Genomic DNA, 24,785 nt, shown 5'->3' with positions numbered 1-24,785 from the left:
TTCTTTCTCTAGTTTAGTGTTCAGTATCCCACTAAAAACTTTGCAGTTGGGTTAAAAACACAGAATTAAAAATAAAATTCATCATGAGATTTATTTATGGCTGTAGAACTGTTCAAATACTATTTCCGATAATTACTATCATCCATATTTAGGCAATATTTGTGGTACTATTAGCTTTAACAAAATTCATCTTAATATACAAGAAGGGGTGGTGAGTGAGGAGACAGGGAACCATCCCCCCCCCCTAGAGGGATAGGGAGTTAAAGTGAATCGGGTAAGAGCACCCTATTCAGACCGCCAGGTGGCGTTGGCAGCAGAGCTGAAGGTCATAGCTTTTGTCCCGTGATTTCACAGGTCCCGGAACAGGTGCCATCCAAGAAAATTGGTGAAAGGACTAAATCAGGTACGTCCTAAATCTGGTAGGTGTTGCGGTAGTGGGAGAGTCCTATGCCTTCTGAAGAGGTGTTGGGCAACTTTGGAAAATGTAGCATAGGTTTCCTCTGATTTCTCAGACGATCAGTTCGGGTTTAAGAAGGGTCACTCAACTGAAGATGCCATTTTGACTTTGATCAATTATATAAAATCCTCTCCTGAAAAGTATGTTTTAGCAGTGTTTGTAGACTTTGAGGGTGCTTTTGACTCCGTGTGGTGGGAGAGCGTGTTGAGATCCCTGAGATTGTCTGGATGCGACAGAAATATATATGGAGTGGTTCGTTCATATTTTAGTGATAGAATGGTGAAGGTTTGTGCGAGGCATTTGATGTATCACAAATGTATTAATCGAGGATGCCCACAGGGGTCGGTGTTGGGACCAATATTTTGGAACGCTGTTCTGGATCAGTGGCTGAATGGATCTCAAGCTTCTGGAGGTCTACAGGTGGCGTATGCGGACGACTTAGTTGTGGGAGTTTCTGGAAGGTCCAGAACAATACTGGAGCAAAAAATACAGAACATTTTGGATGACTTGTCCGCGTGGGCCACCTTAAACAAGTTGAAAATTTCACCCAAAAAAACCAACTTTATGGTGTTCAAAAATCACTTTGACTACAACCGTCCGCCCAGAGTGCTATTAAAGGGAAAACAAATTCCTCTAGTTTCTAATACAAAATATCTAGGAGTGATTTTGGATGACAGGATGGGTTTTCATTTGCATGTGTCGCACCTAAATGAAAAAATCAAGAAATTCACCTCTGCAGTGATTTGGATTTCTAGGAAGGAATGGGGGCTTAACAAAAGAACTATGATATTATATTACTTTGTCTTTCTGCCAATAGTGGCTTACGCGGCAGGAGTGTGGATGGGTGCAGTAAATAAGGTCCAAATCAGAAGCAAACTCATGTCACTGCAGAGATCAATGTTATTGGCTTTTTTACATGCTCCAAGAACTGTGTCAACAGCGGCGTTGCAGGTCATTGCAGGAACCATTCCATTGGATTTATATATTATGTATCGGGGAATGCTGTACGCACTGAGGAGGGGAATTTCGACTGAGTGTTTGGACATTTCCGTTGACCTTACTAACAACGTCAAAGAAGAAAAACTTAGAATCTGGAGTTCATTAGTTGAAGTTTGGAGGAATCGGTGGGGCTCTTCTGAGGTAGGACAGGTAACGAGGAAGTTAATCCCATCAGCAGATTTTGCAATGTCAAAAACAGTGTCGTCATGGTTTCATCCTTCGATGTATACCAACTATATATTGACAGGACACGGGTCCTTTCGTGAAAAACTACATTCTCGAGGATTGGAGCCTGATCCGTGGTGTTCCTGCGGCGAGGCGGAATCTTGGACACATGTTTTATTTCTTTGTCCTTTGTATGGATCTGTGCGGAGCCGACTTTTCAATGAACTTACTAACATCACTGAGGATAATATGCAGGTGCTTTTGAATGACGCTTCCAGTTTTCAGGCCTTGCAGAGGTTCGCATCTGCTGTGTTCACCAGAAGGACGATCATAAGAAATTTGTCGGAGGTTGAGCTGGCAGCATATTTGAATAATGCATAAATGCATCTGGGTTGGGAGCTTCAGATCAGGAAGCTATATGTCTGATCTGTGGTTCCTCAACATGTACCACTACGGTGGTTTTTTTTTTTTTTTTTTTTTCCTTCTTGGCTCTTGGGTTTGGGCAACCTGAGACCAGGAATGTTGGCACCCGACAGTATTGCACTTTTTCTGTCAGGTGCAGGATTGTGCTTTGGCACTAAAGATCATAATAGTAGAGCAGGTCCGGCTCCACGTGCCGGGGACGGGCATCACTTAGCAGCTGTGGATGACAGCTGCTTCCTGATGGCAAAGTGACCTGACATTAACAACACACTATACACACAAACACTTCTTTAATACAATTTTAACCTTTCCTATACAAAATTCAGTTATTAGTTTTAGATCATTGTTCAAAATGAATCCATCTCAAAATTTTCTTCTTTTGAATATTCTATTTCTTAGCTATAATTCAGGCCCACTTTACAGTTTTTCTGTTAAAATGTTTTAGGTGGAGATGGGCACATGCCTAGGTACCACCCCGACACAGTATACACACACACACACACACCCTTGTCAGTTTTGTTCAAAGTGACCCCACTACTACTGTTGTGGTTTCATCATTCGAAGTTCACTCTTGAGCGGCTGTAAATACACACACAAAACGAAAGTTCTTATTTCGGCTGTTGATGCTCGGTTGGCTATGGGGTTCCAGTGTTCGAAGTTCACTCATGTACATTCTATAGGTTGTAGAAATTATCTTAGTTCAAGTCTTTGCTTTATTGCGACATTGTGTATCTGTACTTTGGCTCTACTACGTGTTGACTGTGAGCGGTTATAAATACGCACACAAAACACCGCAATGCTTAAATTTCAATTTAAACTTTAAAATGGCATATCATCACATGTCTTGTACATCTGTTGGTGAAAGTTTTGCCTTGAACAACTCTCTCGGTTCCTCTCAAGTTGAAAACGTTTTACCTACAGAGGACTTTGACGATGAATTTAATAGTGATCTCGATTTAAATTTTACAAGTGTTAAATGCTCAACATCTGAAGCTTCAAGCACTGATTACTATGGCGATCTGTCATCGACTACTACTTCTAGATCCTTTTCAGATCAATCCTCATACTTCATTGAAAACTATGTTCAGTTTCCGGCTGCTAATAACGACATGGACTTGAAGCTTGAAGATATCATCGAATTTTGGAATCCGTATGCAGTAAGTGACAGTGGCACTGTTGGCATAACCAACCGAACATTCACAACCTTCTGCGAAACAGAAGGCCTGTGGTTTGTCTTTTTGGTTTCTGTGTTCGAAGTTCGCTCTTGTACATCCTATACGTTGTAAGTGTGTAATTAAAGTGTGTGGTTTGAATGGCTGGCGCTTTGAAATGCAATTTTAAAAGCTGAAATGTAGTTTTTGAAAAGCAGTGAGTGCTAGAAAAAAAAAAAAAAATCTTTACTGTTTTGAGAGAATTGTGTTGGAGTTAAAAAAAGATATTTGGTTGCAGTGATCCTAATTTGTCTTTCTAAGGAATGTTATGAACTTAATAAAAAACAAAATCGTATGCTTGTCTTGCTAAGAATAGTATCCAGTTAATAAAAAATAATAATAATAAATCAACTTTAATTTTGAGATTAAACAGATTGCAAAAATAATAATAATTCAACTTGCAGAAACACACACTAGATGGAGCCAGTCTTTAACTTTAAAATGGCATGTCATCGAACTTGTTACTTGACTTGAAATGCATTTTTGAAAGCAATGAGTGTTAGAAAAAAAAAAATCTTTACTGTTTTGAAAGCATTGTATTTTGAAAGTTTTTTGTCTTCCTTAGAAAGACAAAATCTTTTTGTCTTTCTAAGGAATGTTATGAACTTAAGAAAACACAAAATCGCATGCTTGTCTTGCTAAGAATAGTAGTCAGTTAATAAAAAAAATAAATAATGGACTTGCAGAAACACTCCCTAGATGGCGCCAACTTAAACTCTTAACTTTCCTTGATAGTTTAAACCATTTTTTTTTTTTTTTGGATTTCAGAATAAAAGCATATTTTTCCATTAAACTTAGAAGCGATATTTTGAATATTGTTAGGAAAAGGATCGATATGAATTTTAAAAAAATAATGTATACAGTAAATGGAAATAAATAAAATAAGCTCTCTGTATGTAGTGTTTCATTCCTAAGAAAAGGAAAACAGCTTTTCAGCCGCATTTGAAACTTTCTCTGTGTGGTCAAGTTTTTCAAAGACAAAGCATCTCTAAACATTGGGATACAAATATTATCAAGCCTTGGAAGAAAAAACTTTTCTCTGTCTCTCTCTCTCTCTCTGTTTTTCTTATTCCTAAGAAAAATAGGAATGGTTTGAATGCATGGCACAAATCAGAAAAGCAATCTTAATCTGGTACATATCAAATGAACCCTGGAGCATAGGAAGTTTAGTTATTTTCACGGTTGAGAAGAAACCGTTCTGATAAAGGCAAGTATCCGTTCTGATAAAGGCAATGTACCTAGGCAAGTGTTTGTGTTATTTTTTTTTTTTTTGTGATTTGTAACTAGCTCTGTAAAAACTTATCAATAAAAACATATCTCTTTGTAAAAATATTGTCTGTCATTTTTTCTTAGATACTAGATGATGGAGCCAACATACAAACATAAATAGCAATGGGTAAAAATATATTTAAGCATCAAAACACATTAAATAAAATCCCTAATTTCAGATTTTCAACTTTCAGAATAGGTCGATAGATGGCGCCACAATACCGGGTCTTCCTATGTCTCTGTTGTCATGGCAATCTGCGTGCGCGAACTGATGTGACCCCAGCTACCCGTAGGTTAGTCGAAGTCTACAGCGTCCACGTTTTTCCCGCCAAATCCTTTGTTTCAGATCTTGGGGAAGAAGGCAGTATGTCTGCTGTTCGATTTTCAATTTTTTTTGTGTGTGTGCGTGCGCGCGAACCCACAATTCATTGCGCACCCTCCGACGCTAGCTTGAAAACCAACGCGGCAAAAACAGACGATTTCTACAGCCGAGCAGAAATCACCGGCAAACTCATAGAGCCGTACTCGGTTTATACCCCCACAACCAATCAGCACACCGGTTCATATCTTCCTGCAATCCGAACAAACTGTAAATCAAAATACAATCTTGCAACGTCACACTCACACACACTTTTAACTATAACAAGAACATTTCGAGTTGTTCTAGCAACTGGAAGAGTAGCTGTGGGGATACGTACGAAGCTGCCGGTAACAACGACATTAGTTTGGTCCTTGCAAAAATAAAATTAAAGTTTATGTTATTCTTTATCGAAATAACTGGCGCCATCTAGCGAGCGAAATGAGAACTAAAGGTAATTTTTCCTTTCGACTCAGCAGCTAAGCCTAAACCTCGCCTCGCCGGCACACGCTCGAAACCAAGAAGGCAAAACAGGGCAGCACGGCCATAAGACTAGAATGATGCGAATATGTTATGAGAAGGGGGAAGAGAGGCTACAGAAAAATATTGCTCCGGGGATCATTCCGGCATCCTCAGTATTTGGTGGTGACGGGCTTGAACCCTCGTCTAATCAAGAAGCGTGTGCTGCTCCTCCCCACCTGGCCAGGAAGTTTGCTTCTATCTCATTTCGTTAATAGGTAGGGAGATAATTTATTACTTAGGTAAAATTAGTTAAAAGATGTAAATAAAGGATAGAACTGTAATGAGTGACGCTGTAAAATTCCAAGAAACTTCGACCTGTAGCAGCCACATTTCCAACATTTATTACCACAATTGCTACGGAATTACTGAAAAGAAACGGAAGATGCTCAAAGTGAGCTTAAATAAAAAGGAATTCGATCTATATCTTCTCACTGAGACCTGGTTTCGTAAAAAAATTATTAATACTGAAATTGTGAATGAGCAATACACAATACACAGGAGGGATAGGAACATTCATCGTAGGGGTGGTGTAGCGATTATCCATAATAACAACATTGTGTCCAACGACACTAGGAAATTTCCCAATTTGGAAGCAATTTTGAGATCTTTCCAACTGGGTAACAAGCGAGTGGTGATTATGGTGGTGTATCTGCCCCCTCCTGTTTTTCTTAAACATATTAAAACATTAAAGAGGGCTCTCGAGAGTATTCGAAGCCTTATCAAGTTGTCAGACATTGCAATTGTGGCCGGGGATTTTAATGTTAAAAGTGCTCAGCTGGGGGACCAGTCGCCCGATCCCGTTACAAAAGAATTATTCGAAACAATGAGCAGATTGGGTCTGCAGCAATGTTGCAAAATAAACACGCGAAACAACGCATACCTTGATCTGATATTCGCCTCAAAACCAGTTTCAGTCAGGAAGGCACGACCTATTTTCAACTCGGATCACACACCGCTATCTTTTATAGTAAAGAACTGAAGCAGAAATGAGGAATGGTAACACAAATCTTTGCTTACATTCAAATCGATTTTAGATTGCATTTTAGTATTTTTTATTGAAATATGACAATTATATATCACTATTTATAATGAAAAATTTTTAAATAAAAAATTTGTTTTAATTAAGAAAAAATAAGGAAAATTAGGAAAAAATTAAGAAAAAATAAGGAAAAAATAGGGAAAATTTTTTTTTCCTTAAAAAATTAAGAAGAAAATAAGGAAAAATTAAGAAAAATCAGGAAAAATTAAGAAAAAATAGGGAAAAATTAAGAAAAAATTAAGGAGAAATAAGGAAAAATAAGAAAAAATAAAGAAAAATTAAGAAAAAATAAGGAAAAATAAGAAAAATAAAGGAAAAATAAGTACAAATAAGGAAAAGTTAAGAAAAAATTAGGAAATTTTAAGAAAAATTAAGGTGAAAATTAGGAAAAATTAAGAAAAAATTAGGAAACATTAAGAAAAAATGAAAAATTAAGAAAAATTAAGGAAAAAGAAGTACAAATAATGAAAAATTAAGAAAAAATTAGGAAAATTTAAGAAAAATTAAGGAGAAATAAAGGAAAAATAAGGAAAAATTAAGAAAAAAATTAGGAAAAACTAAGAAAAAATTAGGAAAAATTAAGAAAAAATGAAAAATTAAGAAAAATAAGGAAAAATTAAGATAAGTTAAGAAAAAATTAAGAAAAATAAGGAAAAATTAAGGAGAAATAAAGAAAAATAGGGAAAATTTTTTTTTTCCTTAAAAAATTAAGAAGAAAATAAGGAAAAATTAAGGAGAAATAAAGAAAAATAAGGAAAATTAGGAAAAAATAGGGAAAATTTTTTTTTCCTTAAAAAATTAAGAAGAAAATAAGGAAAAATTAAGAAAAATCAGGAAAAATAAGGAAAAATTAAGAAAAAATAGGGAAAAATTAAGAAAAAATTAAGGAAAAATAAGAAAAAATTAAGAAAAAATAAGGAAAAATAAGAAAAATAAAGGAAAATTAAGGAAAAATAAGTACAAATAAGGAAAAGTTAAGAAAAAATTAGGAAATTTTAAGAAAAATTAAGGAGAAAATTAGGAAAAATTAAGAAAAATTAAGGAAAAAGAAGTACAAATAATGAAAAATTAAGAAAAAATTAGGAAAATTTAAGAAAAATTAAGGAGAAATAAAGGAAAAATAAGGAAAAATTAAGAAAATAATTAGGAAAAACTAAGAAAAAATTAGGAAAAACTAAGAAAAAATTAGGAAAAATTAAGAAAAAATGAAAAATTAAGAAAAATAAGGAAAAATTAAGATAAGTTAAGAAAAAATTAAGAAAAATTAAGGAAAAATTAAGAAAAATAAGGAAAAATTAAGGAGAAATAAAGAAAAATAAGGAAAAATTAGGAAAAATTAAGAAAAAATTAGGAAAAATTAAGAAAAAAATTAGGAAAAACTAAGAAAAAATTAAGAAAAAATGAAAAATTAAGGAAAATTAAGAAAAAACGAAAAATTAAGAAAAAAATGGAAAAATTAAGATAAGTTAAGAAAAAATTAAGAAAAAATAAGAAAAAATAAGGGAAAATAAGGAAAAATTAAGAAAAATTAAGAAAAATAAGGAAAATTAAGAAAAAACGAAAAATTAAGAAAAAAATGGAAAAATTAAGATAAGTTAAGAAAAAATAAGAAAAAATAAGGGAAAATAAGGAAAAATTAAGAAAAAATAAAGAAAAATTAAGAAAAATAAGGAAAATTAAGAAAAAACGAAAAATTAAGAAAAAAATGGAAAAATTAAGATAAGTTAAGAAAAAATTAAGAAAAAATAAGAAAAAATAAGGGAAAATAAGGAAAAATTAAGAAAAAATAAAGAAAAATTAAGAAAAATAAGGAAAATTAAGAAAAAACGAAAAATTAAGAAAAAATAAGGAAAAATTAAGTAAAAATAAGGAAAAATTAGAAAAAATTAAGGAGAAATAAGGAAAAATTAAGGAGAAATAAAAAAATCTAGAAAAAATAAGGAAAAATTAAGATGTAATGAGAAAAAAATAAAATAAAATAAATATTAAGCTATCATTAGAGGCAGCATAATGCACATCCTCCACAGGAAGCCCAGATATATCCGATTATTCAAAATAAAACTAAAATACATTATTTTTTCTTATTGTTACATCTTAATTTTAAGCCATTATTTAAATATATCTCAGTGGCAGTAGTGGGTTGATATGCTAAATAAGCAGTGCCTGTGCCGCCATCTTTTCTTTTATATAAGCTGACTAAGCTTACCTTAGTCAGTGGTGTGGCTCTGCTGTGGAGTGGTGTCTGTTCTATAATTTATTTCTCGCTGCATAAAGACCACCGGCGTGCAAATCCGCTGCATTTGTAGATCGATCGGAGGAGGAATGGGTGGTTTGGTTCTTCGATCTTTTCGCTTTGCGACGATTTGTATAGCGATTCCATGACTTTTATTGGCCTCGTGGTCCTCTATCGATATGGGGCATAATGGTCAGTCTATTATTTTGATATATATTTTTTTCCCTCTTAGTAGTTCCTTTAACCCCTTTTTGGTGATATTTCACATTTTTCGGAACTGGTACCTTCGAGGGGGGGTATCGCTAGATTATAATACAATTGGCATTATTTTAAATTTTATATCGGTTTTATTAATTGGATTTAAAGTGCTAAATTATATAGGGGACTTTCGGCTACTGTTTATCTCTATATCTTTACTTCCCCTTCCTTGTTATTTTATTTTACATTATTTTATGTAAATTTTCGCTCTACTGTTTTAGCCATACTACTGGCTTTTTTTTTAAATTTTATTTTGAATTATCATATATATATATATGAGTAATATGGAAAGAAAGTTAATAAATTGCAACAAGCTGTAATTAATACTTATGGGCTAATGCATAAGACATTACGTCTTGGGTACGGTAGATATGCCTTATACTTTACATTTATTCTTATTTTAATTATTAAATTAAATTATGTTCTCTGTCGGGTCAACGATATTCAATATATGCTTACATTTATAATATCTTCCTTTTGATTCAAAAATTTTGAACTACCTTTAATTGGCTTAGATTCAAATTACTTAATCTCTGGATTTTTTATATTTTATATATCTTAGCAGATGTTGATCATTACAGAAACAGAACTCCTTGTCGTTCTTTGCCTTGAGTCTGGGTGGTTGACTTAGTTGAAGTCATCTAAATTGTGGGTAGAGAACGATAAGTTTTACGTGTGTATATATATATATATATATATAATTTTTTTTATATCCCTTGCGTTTCTTTAAATCCAGCTTGGTATTGCCTGCTTGAATTACCTTCTGTATTATTATCTTCAACATTACACTAAATATTTTATATACATTATGGTCGTAACGCATAATTTCTCTAGCAACTGCAGTGGCCCATAACAATTAGTTACAGCTTGTTACAATTTATTATCTTTGTTTCCCTATTACTCATTTAAATATATAAATAAGCTTTGCTCAGGTTCAATGTGCACTACTAAGATAGCTTTTTCTATAACATACTCTATTTCTTATTTTATACCATCATGCCTTCTTTCCATATTACTCATTTACATATGTTATACAGGGAGGTTTATTACTTCTTACTTATTATTATTTTCTATTTTCATTCGGACTTCTTTGGACGACACATCTGTATGGCGGGACGTTTTCCTTCCTTAGTCACTTGTTCTGTCATAACCCCAGTATACTCATGTGACTGTCTAGTGGGTTTTTTATATTAAGACAATGGTCTAGGCCCTCGGTAACCCTATTCAACGGAAGGGAATAGGAACTGCAGCTTCGACCAGGGCGTTGTGATAATACTCAAACTCTTTCCAATTATAGGTAGAAATTCGAGTACCCGCTGTAACAGTTCTATTCAAATCCTGAATCTAATCTAATCCTGAATATCTACTGCTCGTCGTGTGAATAGAGGATAGGTCTGAGGCATATTTTTAAACAAAACATAGTTTAATACAATCTACTATAGAACTAATACATATATAATAACTACCGCCTTAGTGGTAATGACAAGCAAATCCTAAATCATTTGGTTACAATAGTATAAACTGATTTTATGGAAGTATTTAAAAGCTCCTAGCATTATTGATACTTTGGAAATTAATGGGCTCTTCACATAGGTGTTCTTCGTGTGGATACTTCATCTCAGGCAAGAACTGGCATGTGACATAATAGTTATACAAACGTGATGGGTGTCAATACTAAAAATACCACACTATTTAGGATAGCATGCTTAAGATACATCATTTACCTATTGTTAATTTGTGAAACTGACAATCTACGTGATGCGCTATTTAAGATAGCAGTATTAGGGCATTCTACAATTTATCAATGCTAACATAATTAATTATATTACTGAGGAGTAAGGTTTATGTATAGCTGTAGGGATAACTTACCTACATAAGGATGACTCATTCTACGGGGGGCGGAACTCGGCGAGGGGATTCTGTGCTTTCGCAGTCTTCCTTCGGGTTCTGCTATCTTCGCTCGCTCATTCTGTATCTTCTTGCGCTGTTCTTCAAGCTTCTCTCTGTACAGTCATTCTGTAACGTAATTCCCGTTTCCAAAAACTTACTGTATTTTCTCACTCTCTCTCATACAGACTAACTAACCGACTGCTCCTACCAAAAACCACCACAAAAACCCTGTTGTCTCTCCCGCTCTGTCGTCCACCGGGTATATCCTTCCTTATCGCATGAACTTTCACCTCCTCCTCCTCAGAGCTTGGTCAAGGGTGGGACACTTTACTCACGTGGTTGACAACGGACAGCTGAACAGTGTTTGTCAGAGAGCGAAAGTTCATATTTTCCTGGACTTGTGAACTTACTTCTGCGTGTAGCGACCGTTATCTTGAGCTAAGAAAAATAATGGCAAGGGGAATTTGTAACTGTGGAAGCAACTGGGTCGGATAAGAGTCTCACTAGCGAATTTTAACCATCCTATATTTGTCAGGAAACTGATAGTGGTTAGTCATGCTAGACTAGTATTTATATTTTCTGCTGAAACAGCCAAAATAACTCTTTAGCAAGAAGGGGCACAGCAAAGGGGGAAATTCATGGGAAATATCTGTAAATTAATAAGAAAAATGTGGGCATTTTACACATATATATATATATATATATATATATATATATATATATATATGAATGAAATGAGATACAGACAAAAAAAATTGTATTTATACACTTTATACAGGGCGTCTCAAAAATATTGGTAGAAACGTTTAGAGGAGGTAGGTAACATCTATAGGAATGTGAATCGCATAGGAACCCATAACTTGAAACGTCACGGGAAAGTAGTAGCAAAGACACAAGAAGCAGAAATGAAAGACAGTAATTAGTGGCAAACATTTATTTGACATAATATTAACAATGGAGTATGAAATGGATGCATTTCCATCTCGAATGAGACGCGACACGTGACACCGACGCAGCATGGATTGGCGGACATGGTCGAACACACCTGGAGTTTCTTTGACAGTAGCAGTAGTGCAGACGAGTCTCGCCACGAGATCCATTTCTGTCTCCACAGGCGATTCATACACGATAGATTTGAGGGTCCCCCCCACAGAAAGAAATCAAGGCTCAATAAATCAGGTGAGCGTGGGGGCCAGGCAACGGGTCCACCACAGCCAATCCATCGATGCCCAAACGTCTGTTCAAATGGTCACGAACACACCTTCCATAATGGGCAGGCGGCCTGTCATGTTGACACAAAATGTTGCGTCTCACATTTGCTGGAACATCGTCAAGTAACCTTGGTAGAACTTGTTCAAGAAAGATACGATATTTAGCGGAGTTCATGCGGGATGGTAACAGGTATGGGCTGACTAAGCAGTCACCGACCATACCTGCCCACGCATTTATTGCGAAGCGATGTTGTGTCGCACGGGGGCGCACACCGTGTGGGCCCTCTGCTAATCCATACACTGGGTGCATGTGTGCCAGCTCACAGTTCGTGTATCGATCCATGCTCTTCGTGCGGCGACTACTGCTTGAATGAGTAAACCAGAAATTTTTCCTCTCCCAAACTGATGAAGAGCGCCGTGTACCGACTTACGGTGACGTTTCCGGTTATGGGTTCCTATGCGATTCACATTCCTTTAGATGTTGCCTACATTAAAGCAGGCATCAAAGGAAGTAAGCAAACCCTTAGCCATAATTATGAGAGCTTCCTTGGACTCAGGGGAGGTACCCATAGACTGGAAATGTGCAAATGTGACCCCAATTCACAAAGGAGGATCAAAGGCTGACACAAGTAATTATAGACCTGTGAGCTTAACTTCTGTTCCAGGAAAATTAATGGAGGCACTGGTTAAAGAAGCACTGCAGGATCATTTAGACAAGACTTCAGTTATAGCTCAGACACAGCATGGTTTTGTTAAGGGGAAGTCTTGCCTGACCAACTTGATTGGATACTATGATGCAGTCACAAAAGAACTGGATGCCGGGAATAACTTTGATATTATATACTTGGATCTTAGAAAGGCTTTTGATACTGTTGCACATGGAAGACTGCTACACAAATTGGAGCAGTGTGACATTGGAGGCAAATTGTTGCTATGGATAAAGGGGTGGTTGAGGGGGAGAAGACAGAGAGTGGTAATCAATGGACACTGCTCATCGTGGACTAATGTTATTAGTGGAGTCCCTCAGGGCTCAGTGTTGGGTCCATTATTGTTTTCTGTATTTATAAATGATATTGATGATGGTATATCAAGCTTAATGTCCAAGTTTGCAGATGATACAAAGGTTGGCAGGGTTGTCAAGGACACTACTGACACTATGCTGCTGCAACAGGATCTGGAAAGGTTGAGCAGATGGGCTGAGAGGTGGCAAATGAAGTTTAACATTGACAAATGTAAAGTACTACACATGGGAAACAGCAACCCCAGAGCAACGTATCAACTCTGTGGTACTACACTGACAGTGGTAGAGAATGAAAGGGACTTGGGGGTGGTTGTGCAGGCAGATATGAAGTTCTCTGAGCAGTGCAGATGGGCTGCAAGAGTAGCTCATGGAGTATTGTCAATGATATACAGGAATTTTTCCAGCAGGGATAAGGAGGTGATTATTCCATTGTATAAGGCAATGGTCAGGCCACACCTAGAGTACTGTATACAGGTCTGGAGGCCTCATTTCAAGAAGGATGTAGAGCTGCTGGAACGAGTACAGAGAAGGGCAACAAGATTAGTGAATGGAACAAAAGGGTGCTCTTACGAAGAAAGGCTTAAGTTTTGCAAATTACAGTGTCTGGAGACTAGGCACCAGCGAGGTGATCTGATAGAGGTGTATAAAGCCTTGAATGGTTTAACATGCTCAATGCTGATGGGATTCTTCCTCTAGCTCTGAAAAATCACCTGAGAGGGCATAAATTCAAATTGAGGAAAGACAGATGTAGGATAGACGTGCGGAAATTTGCCTTTAGCCAGCGGGTGGTTGGTTGGTGGAACAGACTTCCATCCCTTGTGGTAGAGGTTGATAGCCTAAATAAGTTTAAGGCTCAGCTGGACAGGTATTTTGAACGAACAGAGGGGTGAAGTGGAAGTGGGTTTTTTTTTTTTTTTTGGCTGATGCTGCATAAGCTTGCTTTCTTGCATCAAATGCCTATGCTAATGCTAATGATTAGTGGCTTGTGGATAGCTGCACAACCATGGTAATCCATATCATGCTGCATCCTGCACACTGTACTGGTGCTGACATATGTCCCAATAATCTTACTGAGGGTCTGTGTTTTTGCTGCAACAATGCCAACTGGCATTCCAAGCAGTTGATTCTTTACAGGGTTTCCCTATCATGTTCCATAATCTTTGGAGGTTTTCTGGGTCATTTTGTGATGGTTTTAGATCCAGGTCACTTCTATTTGCAGTTCACATCTCGGACATCAACTGAGAGATGTTTGGCAGCATTGGCATGTCATATATAGACTGATTGCTTATGTAGCACCCTATTTTCATTCTGCACAAAGTCTGTTAAGTCATCATTAAATATGCAGCATCACTTTTGCTAGCGTCTTTCAGCCAATTTCGATGATCTTCATCTTTGATATTGTAAATTTGTTTTGTGAATGTACCTGCTGACAAAAAAAATCCTGGCTATGTCACTGAATTGCAAATAACACTTTATATATTATAATTTTTAATTATTGGCAAGTATATGTTATTCTCCTTTTGCATTCTATTCATTTACAGAATCATCATAAAAAAATTAAAAAAAAAACACCATTCAGTTGGTTTCCTTTAAAATAAATTTTTGAAATAAATGTTCAAAATTTTTTCAAATGATGAAGTTGGCATCATCATTTGATAAGATTTTTGGCAGAAGGATACGCAGTTGTATTATCTAACAATAACTATTTACGTACCTTAATGTTTATATTTGCGTTTAATTTTTACCTTTGGATTACGTTACTTCTTTTGCAAAGTGATTATGAATCCATTCTGAAAAAAGGTTTGTATTTGTGACATAAAATTCATGTTTAGGAAAGATTACATAAGGAATACATAACAAATTAAAGGTAGTCTGAATTGTAGAGGCTTAAATTAGTAGGTATTTTAAAATAACATGCATTAAAAATTTACATTATCATTGCAGCTTGAAGCACCCATTAGAGCAAAAAATTTCACCTAGTTATGCTTGACTCACTCATTATTACAGTAAAAATTTCCTATGTTTAATATGGGTAGAATGTATGAAAACTGGCAACTTTAGGACCTTGCGATTGATGGTGTTTGAAGAATAAATCTAAACAAGCATGAATTCTCAAATTCTTTTTCAAGATCTGAGTATTGTATGTACAGTAAACAGAGACTGTGCAGTTGCTTACCCAGTTATCAGCACCGGATGTCTATTTTTTTCCAATTTATCTGTGTGATTAACTTATTATTTATTGATGTTATTAAATATATTATTTTATTATACCTATTTATTCTTTGGTTGTTGGTACAAATTTGGAAATGAGAAACCTGCACCAAGTGATTAGTGGCAAAATCTCTTTTATAGTGTTCAAATAAAAAAAATAAATTAGATGCTGTTGATTATAATTTGTTCTGTGGTGGCTAAATTCTAAGCTGTTCTTTTCATTATAGGCATGGTACATATATAAATCAAAATGGAGAATAATGAAAATCTAAACACTTCAAACTGCATAGAATTTTGTTAAATGAAAATCCCAAGAACCAGAGGTATTAGAACATATTTAAGGGGTGGTTGAGGGGGAGAAGACAGAGAGTGGTAATCAATGGACACTGCTCATCGTGGACTGATGTTATTAGTGGAGTCCCTCAGGGCTCAGTGTTGGGTCCATTATTGTTTTCTGTATTTATAAATGATATTGATGATGGTATATCGGGCTTAATGTCCAAGTTTGCAGACGATACAAAGGTTGGCAGGGTTGTCAAGGACACTACTGACACTATGCTGCTGCAACAGGATCTGGAAAGGTTGAGCAGATGGGCTGAGAGGTGGCAAATGAAGTTTAACATTGACAAATGTAAAGTACTACACATGGGAAACAGCAACCCCAGAGCAACGTATCAACTCTGTGGTACTACACTGACAGTGGTAGAGAATGAAAGGGACTTGGGGGTGGTTGTGCAGGCAGATATGAAGTTCTCTGAGCAGTGCAGACGGGCTGCAAGAGTAGCTCATGGAGTATTGTCAATGATATACAGGAATTTTTCCAGCAGGGATAAGGAGGTGATTATTCCATTGTATAAGGCAATGGTCAGGCCACACCTAGAGTACTGTATACAGGTCTGGAGGCCTCATTTCAAGAAGGATGTAGAGCTGCTGGAACGAGTACAGAGAAGGGCAACAAGATTAGTGAATGGAACAAAGGGTTGCTCTTACGGAGAAAGGCTTAAGTTTTGCAAATTACAGTGTCTGGAGACTAGGCACCAGCGAGGTGATCTGATAGAGGTGTATAAAGCCTTGAATGGTTTAAGCATGCTCAATGCTGATGGGATTCTTCCTCTAGCTCAGAAAAATCACCTGAGAGGGCATAAATTCAAATTGAGGAAAGACAGATGTAGGATAGACGTGCGGAAATTTGCCTTTAGCCAGCGGGTGGTTGGTTGGTGGAACAGACTTCCATCCCTTGTGGTGGAGGTTGATAGCCTAAATAAGTTTAAGGCTCAGCTGGACAGGTATTTTGAACGAACAGAGGGGTGAAGTGGAAGTGGGTTTTTTTTTTTTTTTTTTTTTTTGGCTGATGCTGCATAAGCTTGCTTTCTTGCATCAAATGCATCTACTAATGCTAATGCTAATGCAGTACTTAGTACCAGGCATGGATTGAAGGGTGAGAAGATGAAGGAAGGTACTTGTGGACATTAGACTTGAATTTCTGTAGATTATAATTTTTAGGAAATTATCATTAGTAGAGGCATACGATGTAAGAAAGCAAGTTTATGCAGCATCAGCCCAAAAAAAAAAAAAAAAACCTGCTCCCATTTCATCCCTCCATTCATTCCAAATACCTCTCCAGCTTAGCCTTAAATTTATTTAGGCTATCAACTTCCACAACAAAAGATGATGTCTGTTCCACCAATCAACTACTTGCTGGCTAAAGGCAAAAAATACCTATGAAGGGAGGTTGTTCAAGAAAATGGAAGTTGAAGGAATAAATGAGGAAGAAGAAAAGTTGGTTCTCTGAGTTTGAAGCTGGGTAGTAAAAGGATGTTGACTGGTTGCGGCACGTGTTCAGACTGGTTTGGTAGAGAGAGCAGGAATTATAGAATTCTGTAATCTGTCTTTAATTTCTTAAAGAAGTATAGATTATTCTGAGAAGTGTCTTAGTAATTCCTATTTACATAAAGAGTTGGAATTTTTATGGGTAACCTACTCCCCTTCCATCATATCGATTTTCATGAGCACATTCAAATAAATATGTAGACAATATATTAACCATTTTATCTCATGGGGATTGAAGAATTAAAAAATTTTCACAACTATTTAAATACCATCCATCTCTGTATAAAGTTTTAAATTGAAACTGAACAAAACAACAATCTGCTATTCCTGGATTATATACCAACATACCAACAAATTAGTATGTTGGTATTTATTATTTTTTGTTATTTTATTTTTAGTTTTTATTATTTATTGATAAATAAATAAAAACTAAAGAAAAATAAAAGTAACAATTAAGAACTAAATTTGTCTATTAATTAAAAATGGATCTGTTACTATTAACTATCTGTTCATCAACTGTTAAGTAGAGTCAAAATTAATTAAAGAAAGAACTCTGTATAATTTAAATATCAACATTTACCTGTTCTGCTTTCTTTATAGTCACCGAAGAAGTAGTATAGGAAGTACCACAAACCATCTGAGAATAATCTGTGGTCCTCTAAGAAATTAGAGATACACTCCATGTGGGTTGATGCACTTAGATTTTTGCTGTTCTCCAACTAAGTTCTGCCCATATTTTAACAAAAATATATTCTTGCACATAGAAATGAAAGTTAGTCATGTAAAGAAATTGGCAAAAAATAGGTGACAAAAAACACACTGCCAGTAGAGCAGGCTACCAATGCATTCTCCATTTTACTTTTAGTGAAATATTTCCTTATATGGTCATGTAATTAATGACCATAGTAATCAATGCCATCATAGCATTAATTACAGTATGAAAATACAGTGTTGAAATTTTACTTTCTCACAAAAATGTTTTTTTTTTTTTTTTTATTTATTATTTTCCTGTTTAAGCTGATACAAAGACACAATGTAGGTTTATTAATTTTTCTGCTATAAAACATTGAGAGTTGAGTTGCTGCTCAGGACTCAGTTGTCAAGCTTAAAAGATAGCAGTGTTTATTTACTTATTTAGAAATAAAAACTTTCTTATCCCTCTGTAATACTGTACTGGCTTTGGAAATAAGTTTGGAAATTGTGGGACAGACAAAGTCTGCTGATTGCGAAACATAAAACACATTTTCTGTTTCACATAATCAGCAGACTTTCTCTTGTGAGTTTATAAGTTCTAAGATCGTAGCATATACTCATGGCAAAAATCTGACATTAGAAAATGATTCAGAAACACTCTCTTTTCTGAGAAAACATCAATGAATTTTTTTCAAATGCAGAGCAGTGTTACATACATCAGCTTTTCTCAACCTTCTCTTTCTAGCAACCCTTTTTTTTAATAAAAACAAGATCTGAACCATTTTTCGACTGGTTATAAGCTTAATTCCTCCTTCTTTTGAGGCTGTATTTTGTGTTTTTAATTAAAATGCACTCCCCCCTAAAATATCTTTTGAGACCCACTGGGTTAGGGTGGGAGATCATTACCCATTTGAAAAATACTAATGTACAGTGACAAACTAAAGCATGTGCTTTAATAAGATGAAGGAAGTACATTAGGACAAGTATATAATGTGTGTAGCTTATTCGTCTATCTATTTTAAATGCATTTTAAAAGATAGAAGAATATAAATTCTTTATATTTGCCTATTCTTTATATTTGCCTATCTATTTTTTTATAAATAAAGAATAACAAGTGATTTTATAATAACTTATTTGTTGCGAATATTATTTGTTATTAATAAGAAAAATAAGTGATCCTTTGATCATCAAAAATTCTGTTTCAGAAATGGGACTAATGATCCTCGTCACACCCTGTGCAGCTTGGTAAATACATGGAATCACAAATTAGATGGTTCATATTTCCATGGAGGAAAATATCCAGATTTGGCTGATCTAGTAAGGTTTTATTTTTAGTTCATGTATACAAAAGATTTTTTTATAATGTAATTTATTATAATGATAGTATAAAACATGGTTGCAAACAGGTTTGCTTATAGTAAAATTAAATACTTCACATTCATGAGATGGTAAAGCAACATTAAATATCACTTTACAGTCTCATGAATGTGCTGTGAAATATTTAATTTAATTTAATGTTACTGTAATACACTGGTATGCAAAACTTAAGGACCAGCACTATTTCTAAAGGTTACAGCCACAAAATCTTTACTTAAGGTACTCTTTACTGATGAGAGTAGATTCAGTCTCAGCAGTGATTCTGGATGTCAGCTAATCTGGTGAGAGGTTGGCACATGGTATCACCCCACAAACATCATTGAAAGGGATCGATATGGTGGTCGAGTTGTTTTCGTCTGGGGGAGGCGTTATCTTGGATTGACGTACACAACTCCAGATACTGGAAGGCGGTACTGTAACCAGTGCATGCTACTGTACTTAGGTAATCCTTCCCCATGTGCATCTGTTCCAAGGTGCCATTGGCCCCAAGTTCGAGTTTATGGATGATAATACCACATCTCATTGCACTGCAGCTGTGATATGCTTTTGGAAAGTGAGGACATTGTTCATGTGGATTGGCTTGCCCATTCCACCAATCTAAATCCCATCGAAAACATATGGAATGCTCTGCTCTGGGGAGACGCCTAGCAGCACATCCACACCCACCAGAAAATGTTCACCAGCTGAAGATGGTGCTGACAGAGGAATGGACGATGTTACCACAAGAACTTATCAACAACATTGTTCTAAGTATGGACAGGTGGTGCAAAGCCTGCATCGACATTAGGGATGGCCATGTCTCCTACTGAGGACCACCTCTTCCCTTTGTTCCATCTTTGGTAGTGATGCATCTGTATCATGGCAGCCAGTGCTATGTTTCCATTTTTGAATAAGGTCCCTCTGTACCGTTTTGTTTCCGTTGTTGTGTCGGTGTTTTTTCTTTCATAATTTCTGTACCTCATGAGGTTCCTTTGGTATGCTTTTTCCATATCCAGGCCACTCCTATGAGAAGCTACAGGTGAAAACCTGACTGGTCCTTAAATTTTGCACACCAGTGTACTAGATAACTATTGCTAGCTGTTTCCTGTACTTATAAATTATGCTTCATTCTGAGATTTTTTTTTGTCAGAGGAAGTGTCCAATTATGCTGGTAAAATGATATGATTATACTCTTTACCTCAGTTTATCATTATACTGTTCCCCAACAAAATTCTTTTAGATATCCTATTCTAATAGTGAAAATGTAAAAGTATACTTTTCTAAAATTTCAATATCTGTAGGATATTGAAGAGGATATTGTGCTCTCAGTGCATTAGCATGCAGAGCACAGTTTTGAATTATATGCACTGAACAAGCTAAATCTGTAATGTTCTTTTTAAATGATTCCTTAATTATACAATGTACATTATCCTCCTCTCATCCTTTTTAACCTGCAAAAATTTGTATTTGCATTATTGGACAATAATGCAATAATTTTTTCCTATAGTCCCCTCTTTTTTCCTGTGATTCCATCAATGGCACTGTAACTTGGTTCTAGTGTATTGAGGAGACCACAGTATTCTTGACATTACAACCATTAACCCAACATTTTATGTTTCTGTCAACAAGGTTAGACAGTGGTGCTACTGGCCACTGTCTGTGCTTAATGTGGTTACTGTGCACTCCTGGATTTTATGTTAAAATGTAATTTTAAGAAGAGTTATTTGATTTTTCTTAGTGATCACCTTGCTAATGAGTTGCATTGTAGTTACGGTTGTGCACCATATCAGGTAGTATTCAACTACTTATAGACATGTATTTATTTGACAGTTGGAACGTTCTTAGTTCTAACAGTCAGTTGATTGTTTGCCTATGTTACAGCATAGCATAAATACTTAACATTTTATCTGGCTATAATTTAAAATTTATTCATTGGGACTAACCCTATAAAAACCACCATGAAAATGTGTTTAAGAAAATTCAAAAATCATTAATATATTGGACATTATTAGCTGGAGATTGAGAGAGGAAGAGTGATAATGCACCACCTCATTGAAGATTAAAAAAAAAATAATGGGGGGCACTAAATGGACCTTTGCTAAGTCACCTTTCCTCTTCAAGGCTGTGTGAAGTTTTGAAGAGGAAAGTTTTCTTTCCTCTTCAAAACTTTTGGGCATGACATTTTGCGATGCCGCTCGTATAGCATATGATCGATGCAGTTGGAGGATTTTGTTGATGGCCACAACAGCTCCTCAGGGAACTATGTGACTGGAGGAAGAAGAATCAACAAGGTTAGTTTTAGTTTGGATGAGAAGTTGGTGTTACTGTCTCCTGCTCTTGCTGAAGAAAAACATGCCAGGTCAGCAGCTATGTAATCAGTTGAAGAAAATTATAATGATGTTTATGTCGGATTGAAGAACTCTATCCCGAGAAGCGAGTTGGTGAAATCATTGAATTAATGGCTAAATATTTGGTGTCTCAAGAGCTTCATTGTACGGAGTGAGGAAAGAACTGAAGAGCAATGGTGAATTGTTAACACCACCAAGAAAGCTGTCAAAACAAATTGGCATTAATGATTGGCTAACAAGTTATTGTAGTGTGATGATTTCAAAGATATATAGAAAAGTGCATGCCAACTTTTTTCATAATGAACGTACTACCGCAAATCTTGCTGACGAGGATAACTTAAGTTATCATGACCAACAATGCATCGTTTACTTTACCAGCAATGCATCTTTTACAGTATATGATATCAAAAATTACACTATACGTAGTTTACTGTTCGAAGTACAACACAGATGGACAATGAATGAATATTTTACACATTCTGAAATATATACTGACAGTCAGTTTACTGAAAAGTTTGACGTTATAGCAAAGTGTAATTTTGCAATGACATAACAAAAGTAAAATGGTACAATTTTTGTAGAGTTTTTTTTTCGACTGACTTAATTGTGATGCTATGGTGCCTCCGTAGCCAGGTGGGCAGGAGCAGCAGTGCGTAGCATACGCTTCTTGATTAGACCAGGGTTCGAGCCCGTGACCACCAAATACGGAGGATTGTTTTTATGCAAAATTATAAATTTGATCACTGAATATTTTATTTTACAATTCTGCATATAAATTTCGATTACACTTTTGTTTAATTATCTTATTCTCCGTCTTTAGAGCGCATATGGAGTATTAAATGCAATAGAAGGGTACAAAGTATTCCAAGATTTGAAGAATGATACTACCATTAGTGAATGGTACGAAAGAATGAAAGAAGCCATTGCATCACGTTATGGAGCTCAGCAGCCACCATCGAGACTTATTTAAGTGTTGAGAGTGTTTTAAAATTTTTCAAATTGTAATGTACAAATTAATACATATTTATATGTCTTGTTAAATAAATTCTTATTGATTTTATTTAAATATCCATTCATATATGAACTTTCAGGAAATGAACATTGTCCTTTTATTAAAAAAATCATTCTTTAACAATTTTTTTTGAAAGTGAGAATTGAAATGGTTATTTAATTTTTATTTTTTTTATGTGAACCCCAAACACGAGAGGTATTATAACCTATAGTACTTAGTACCATGCTTGGGTTTGGGGTTAAGAAGACGAAAGAAGATATTTGTTGACATTGGACTTATACTTCTGTAGATTGTAATTTTCAGGAAATACGTATGAAGGAAGGTTGTTCCAGAAAACGGCAGTTGAATGAATAAATGAGGAAGATGAAAAGTTGGTTCTCTGGGTTTGAAGTTGGACAGTAAATGGATGTTGGCTAGTGGCGGCACGTGTTCGGACTGTTTTGAAAGAGAGAGCAGGAATTATAGAAGCCAATTCAGAAGAACAGTGCCCATGGAAGTATCTGTAGAAGAGGCATGCAGCAGAAACAGTGCGTCTATGAGAAAGCGAGTGGAGAGACTGTTAGAGATGAATCATTAATTAACCTAACTGCCCTCTTCTGAATGGAATCAAGAAGCCTGAGAGAGGTTTTGGGGGGTACCACCCCAGATGTGGGAACAATATTCCATGGCAGGGCGGATTTGCGATTTATACAGAGTAAGCAGCTGTTTGGAAGAAAAGTAACGCCGAGAGCGAAAGAGAAAACCAAGTTTTTTAGATGCAGAGGAAGCAATATTTGTAATGTGCTTGTGCCAAGAGAGATTAGAAGTCAGGGTAATCCCCAAAAGAGATATATCATTTTGCCTAGAAATCGGAGTGTCACTAAAGATAAGCATAGGAGCAGAAGAATCCTTTTTGCGAGATATAAAACAAGACTGAGTTTTAGAAGGGTTGAAATCAACTAAGTTGTCTTTGCCCCACTGGAGAATTACCTGAAGATCGGCATTTAAGGAATTGGTAGCAGATTTTCGAGAAGCTGAAGCTGATTGAGCAGGACAAGGTTTCTGAAAATGGAAAGTGGAATGCAATGTGCTGTCATTGGCAAAACTATGGATAGGATTTCCAGTCAATGGAAGAAGGTCATTAATATACAAGAGGAAAAGAGTAGGGGAAAGAACTGAACCTTGGGGGACACCGGCATTAGTGGAGAAGTAAGAAGACAGAGAGCCATCTACCATCACCCTCAGTGAGCGATCAGAGAGAAAACTGGATAACCAATTACTAAAAACAGTTGGCAAACCATAATATGGAAGCTTGTTTAGAAGACCTTTATGCCAAACACGATCAAAAGCCTTTGAGATGTCAAGAGCAACTACTTGTGTTTCACCGAACCTTTCCATTGAATAGTCCATAAATGGGTAACATAAGCCAGAATATCTCCAGTGGATCGACACTGACGGAATCCATACTGGTGATCGTTGATCAGACGGAAGGTTTCTAGGTAGTTTAAGAGTTGGCGGTTAATTGATTTCTCCATTACTTTAGAAAGAGTAGAAGTAATTGCAATGGGACGATAATTGGATGGGAGGGATTTGTCACCCTTTTTAGGAACTGGCTGGATATGAGCAAATTTCCAAGCAGAAGGAAAAACACCTTTGGAATAAGAAAGTGAAAAAACGCGGCAAAGAATAGGACTAAGTTCAGGAGCACAGGTTTTGAGAACAAGTGAAGAAATACCATCAGGACCTGGAACTTTCTTAGCATCAAGATTCATCAAAATCCTTCTGATATCCTTTTGATGGAAGACCACAGGAGGCATTGAATGGAGCATGTTGGGAATGGTGGGAGGTATTTTACCAAGATCATTAATACATGAGCTGGAAGAAAAATGGGATGCTAGCAGGTCAGCTTTATCCTTGGCTGAAGTGGCAACAGAACCATCTGGTGTGGACAGAGGTGGGAGCAAAGATGGGCAAAAGTTGCGGCCAATAGGTTTGGCAAGAAACCAGAATGCTCGGCTACCATTAGGGCAAGAAGCAAGTTTTCTACTCCTAGCCTGTTCAAACTCTAGTTTGGACTGTTTATAGCTGCTTTACAACTGTTGCGAGCTTTGGTGTAGGCAGAAAATGAAACTGAAGAATTAGAAACAAGCCAATTTTTTTTTTTTTTTTATGAAAATCCCAAACACGAAAGGTATCAAAACCTATAGTACTTAGTACCGTGCATGGGTTGAAGGAAAAGTATGGGAGGAGGGGGATGCCGGAAACTTTGCTCTAGAGACTAAACATGGGTTTCACCACTT

General features: G+C 35.9%; 1 protein-coding gene across 1 annotated transcript in view; it reads left to right on the top strand.

Annotated features, from left to right (window-relative positions):
* LOC150083898 (prostaglandin E synthase 2-like) overlaps positions 1-22,464 on the top strand; it is a 60,985-nt gene extending 38,521 nt beyond the window's left edge. Inside the window, exons 5-6 of the mRNA XM_090375577.1 lie at positions 18,996-19,107; positions 22,315-22,464. Coding sequence (XP_090231703.1) covers positions 18,996-19,107; positions 22,315-22,464 — 262 coding nt within the window. The remainder of the gene's footprint in view (positions 1-18,995; positions 19,108-22,314) is intronic.
* Positions 22,465-24,785: the final 2,321 nt, after the last annotated feature.

The sequence above is a fragment of the Mastigoproctus giganteus genome, chromosome 6, assembly GCF_048544385.1.
Source record: "Mastigoproctus giganteus isolate SK-2022 chromosome 6, ASM4854438v1, whole genome shotgun sequence".
NCBI classification, from domain to species: Eukaryota; Metazoa; Arthropoda; class Arachnida; order Uropygi; family Thelyphonidae; genus Mastigoproctus; species Mastigoproctus giganteus.
Note: the sequence above shows the minus strand (reverse complement) of the source record. Positions and strands in the feature narration are given on the sequence as shown.